Here is a 4,262-nt window from a genome sequence, read left to right as displayed (position 1 = left end):
CATAGTTAAAAAATTAGAGGCTATTATGGATATTCCTGTTAATTTCAACGGCCATCTGTGTTTTCTTAGTGCTAGCATCACTCCGTTATTGACGTAGACATTTTAGAGTCAGACTGAAACTTTGAGAGACAATTTTTTTGGGGGAGCACACTGGTTTCTATGGAATATAAGAATGATTAAAAAAAAATTACCGAAAAGGAAATTAATACAAAATCCAAACCAGTTGCCATCAAATTGACCCCAACTCATGGCAACCTCATGTGTGTCAGAGTAGAATTATGCTCAATATGGTTTTTAATGAATGATTTTTCGGAAGTAGATCACCAGACCTTTCTTCCAGGATGCCTCTGGGTGGACTTGAACCACCACCCTTTTGGTTAGCAGTGAGCAGGTTAACTATTTGCAAGACCCAGGGACTCCTGGAAAGAAAATTTGAGACCATCGAATCCACATATTAATTTTATTGGTAACAAAACTCAGGATGGGAAAAAATATTATTAATTCAAAAACCAAAGCAGTAGTTCTCTGCATTTGGTCTGAATATGTATTTACCGTTTTTGCCTACTAAATTGTAATCCCTGCATCTTTTTTTCACAACAGATTTTGTGAAAACAAACAGCAAATGGCTGAAGAGAATTTCACAGTCCTTACTGAGTTTATTCTTCTGGGACTGACAGATCGGGCTGAAATGAAAATTATGTTTTTTGTGTTGTTCCTAATGATTTATGCCATTACCTTTGTGGGGAATCTGGGCATGATCTTCTTAATCTACGTCACTCCCAAGCTCCACACACCCATGTATTTTTTCCTCAGTTGTCTCTCATTTGTGGACACCTGCTATTCATCTGCCATTGCACCCAAAATGCTGATAAACTTCCTAGTTGTGAAGGGAACCATTTCTTTCTCTGCTTGCATGGTGCAGCTTTTGTGTTTTGGGGTGTTTGTTACCACAGAAGGGTTCTTACTTTCAGTGATGGCATATGACCGTTACATGGCCATTGTGAACCCTTTGCTTTACACTGTAGCCATGTCTCAGAGAAAGTGTGTAGTACTGGTCACTGGGTCATGGATATGTGGAACACTTAACTCATTAATACACACAATAAGCTTGGGCAAACTCCTCTTTTGTGGTCCAAATGTCGTCAGCCACTTCTTCTGTGATATCCACTCACTGCTAAAGCTGTCATGTTCTGATACTTCCATGAATGAGCTATTGCTGTTAACCTTCTCTGGGGTCATCGCCATAGCCACCTTCTTGATTGTGATCATTTCCTACATGTTCCTCCTTGTTGCTATACTGAGGATCTGCTCAGCAGCAGGCAGACAGAAAGCCTTCTCCACCTGCGCCTCTCACCTGACTGCTGTGACCATGTTCTATGGTACCTTAAGCTTCAGTTACATTCAGCCAACCTCCCAGTATTCTGTAGAAAAGGAGAAGACGGTTGCTGTGTTCTACACACTAGTGATTCCCATGTTAAACCCATTGATTTACAGTCTGAGAAACAAAGAGGTAAAGGATGCTGTGAAAAGGGCCATAAAAATAAAACACTTGCCTTGTTGATTTTCCCTATCGATCCTACAATATTCTATCAGTCAGTTTTCTGTTACTTAACCTTCACAAGACTTCTATGAATTAACGCTAAAGCTTCTAGGGTTTGTATAGATCCTTTCATTCTGGATACTTATTTGTCATACCAGGAGGCAGACCTGAAAGGGAAAGTTATTTAATCCATATAGCTGCATTATATAAAAGATATCCCATTACATTAATTTTTGAATCAATGCAAAATACAGTATTACATTTATATTTTCTGGTAGATTAAGAAGATACATGTATATATAACACTTGCATTAAGGACAGGAAGAAGAAAGGTAATGTCTAAGAAAAAAAATTAGTCCTTGAATTTCTAAGAAAATAGGTATAATTGTATAACTGCAATGTGCTTTCATTTAAGGATTTGAATAATTTTTTAAATCTTCTAAAGAGTGACAGACCCTCATAAATAAAAAGGATATCTTGTTTCCCATTCAGCTATTCCAAAAACATGTTATTTAATCAAAGTTTATTTCTTTTTCTGGACCTTAATTTATCTCCAAAGGAGTGGCTGTCCAAGATTATAACAGAATCCTCATTTGATTTCAACTTCAAATTTTAAAATGTAAATTACATGTGTAGCAAGACTTAAAGAGCAATTTTGAAGTAGCTAACATTCAAAACCCATTCAGTCTCTTCTCTTAGAAATCACATTCCTTTTCATTCAAGATGTTTTAAAAAATTTCCAGGAAAATATGTCACATTCTGGAAACATACCCTTTGTAGAATACACTTCAAACCAGACTCTGTAAGCTAACACGTATTGGCTCAATTCTGTTATTATTAATTCTGTGATTCTATGCACTATATTTTATAGTGTCAACCTCTATTTACCATTAACAAGACTTTCGTGGGAAATATATTTGAATTAACATTAAATTAATTTGAATTGAGTGCATTTTTTCTGTATTTTTGATCTTCCATTTTCTACCAAGATTAGTAGCAGCAACATGGATTTCTTAAAGCAATGAGTTGAAGAAATATTCAAATGACATTATAATTGCTATTTTACAATTGACAGGAGGGACACATTCACTTGCCAACAAAAATCTCTAGATTTAAAAAGTGAAAAACAGTTTTTAGTTATTCCTAAATAAATATATATATATAATTGTAAAAATTATTGTTTTAACAAACGATTTTTTAAACTTATATGATATGGATGTGGATCAATTTAAAATATATACTGCAATCATTTATGTGTAATAAGAGCCTTAGGCCATAAAAAATTAGTTCCAACTGCAATAATAATCATCATCTTTATTATAATGTTGTTGTTGTTGTTAGGTGCCCTCAATTTGGTTCTGACTCATAGTGATCCTATGAACAACAGAATGTAACACTGCCCTGTCCTACACCATTCTCACAATGGTTGCTATGTTTGAGCCCATTGTTGCAGCCACCGTTTCAATCCATCTCTCTGAAGATCTTTCTCTTTTTCACTGACCTTCTACTTTATCAAGTATGATGTCCTTCTCCAGGGATATGTCCAAACTATGTGAGATGAAGTCTCATCGTCCTCACTTAAAAGGAGCATTCTGGCTGGACTTCTTCCAAGACAGATTTGTTCATTCTTCTGGCAGTCCACGGTATATTTGATATTCTTTGCCAACATCATAATTCAAAAGCATCAGTTCTTCTTTGGGGTTCCTTATTCAGTGTCCAGCTTTCAAATGCATATGAGATGATTGAAAATACCATGACTTCGGTCAGGTGCACCTTAGTCCTCAGAGTGACGTCTTTGCTATTGAACTCTTTAAAGAGGTCTTTTCCAACATGTTTGCTCATTGCAATAAGTCACTTTATTTCTTGACTGCTGCTTCCATGGACTTTGATTGTGCATCCAAGTACAATTAAATGCTTAACAACTTCAATATTTTCTATGTTTAGCATGATGTTGTTCATTGGTCCAGTTAAGAGGAGTTTTTTTTTTTTTTTCTTTATGTTGAGGTGCAATCCATATTGAAGGCTGCAGTCTTTGATCTTCATCAGTAAGTACTGAAGTCGTCTTCACTTTGAGCAAGCAAGGTTGTGTTATTTGCATATCACAGGTTGTTAATGAGTCTTCCTCTAATCCTGACCCTGTTTTCATCTTCATATAGTCCACCTTCTCTGATTATTTGTTCAGTATACAGATTGAATAAGTATGGTGAAAAGATACAACCCCAATACACACCTTTCCTGATTTTAAACCACACGGTATAGTATCGCCATGTTCTGTTTGAATGATTGCCTCTTGGTCTATGTACAGGTTTCTCATGAGCACAGATAAGTCTTCTGGAATTCACATTCTTAGCAATGTTATCCATAATTTGTTATGACACACACAGTCAAATGCCTTTACACAGTCAATACAACACAGGTAAAACATCTTTCTGATATTCTCTGCTTTCATCCAAGATCCATCTGACATCAGCAATGATGTCATTGCAAATTGTACTTTTATTGTAAATTGTACTTTTTACAATTGTTTATTGTAATTGTACTTTTATTCAAACTTCCAATTGTTTATTTCTAGTATACAGAATACAATTGATTATGAATGTTGACTTTGCACAATAGGACATTGCTATATTAAATTATCAGTTCTAGTAAATTTTGCAGATTCTTTTTTTACAGAAAAAATCATGTCACTAGCAAATAGAGATGGTTTTATTCCTTTGTTTCA

General features: G+C 35.2%; 1 protein-coding gene across 1 annotated transcript; it reads left to right on the top strand.

Annotated features, from left to right (window-relative positions):
* Window positions 1–622: 622 nt before the first annotated feature.
* Window positions 623–1,561, top strand: LOC101353784 (olfactory receptor 1052). The gene has a single exon (XM_004389232.1). The coding sequence runs from the start codon at window positions 623–625 to the stop codon at window positions 1,559–1,561; it is 939 nt and encodes a 312-aa protein (XP_004389289.1).
* Window positions 1,562–4,262: the final 2,701 nt, after the last annotated feature.

This window comes from Trichechus manatus, unplaced genomic scaffold, assembly GCF_000243295.1.
Source record: "Trichechus manatus latirostris isolate Lorelei unplaced genomic scaffold, TriManLat1.0 scaffold00236, whole genome shotgun sequence".
NCBI classification, from domain to species: domain Eukaryota; kingdom Metazoa; phylum Chordata; class Mammalia; order Sirenia; family Trichechidae; genus Trichechus; species Trichechus manatus.
Note: the sequence above shows the minus strand (reverse complement) of the source record. Positions and strands in the feature narration are given on the sequence as shown.

Coding starts and splice junctions, on each gene's coding strand:
- LOC101353784 (XM_004389232.1), top strand. CDS start 623: ATGGCTGAAGAGAATTTCACAGTCCTTACTGAGTTTATTCTTCTGGGA.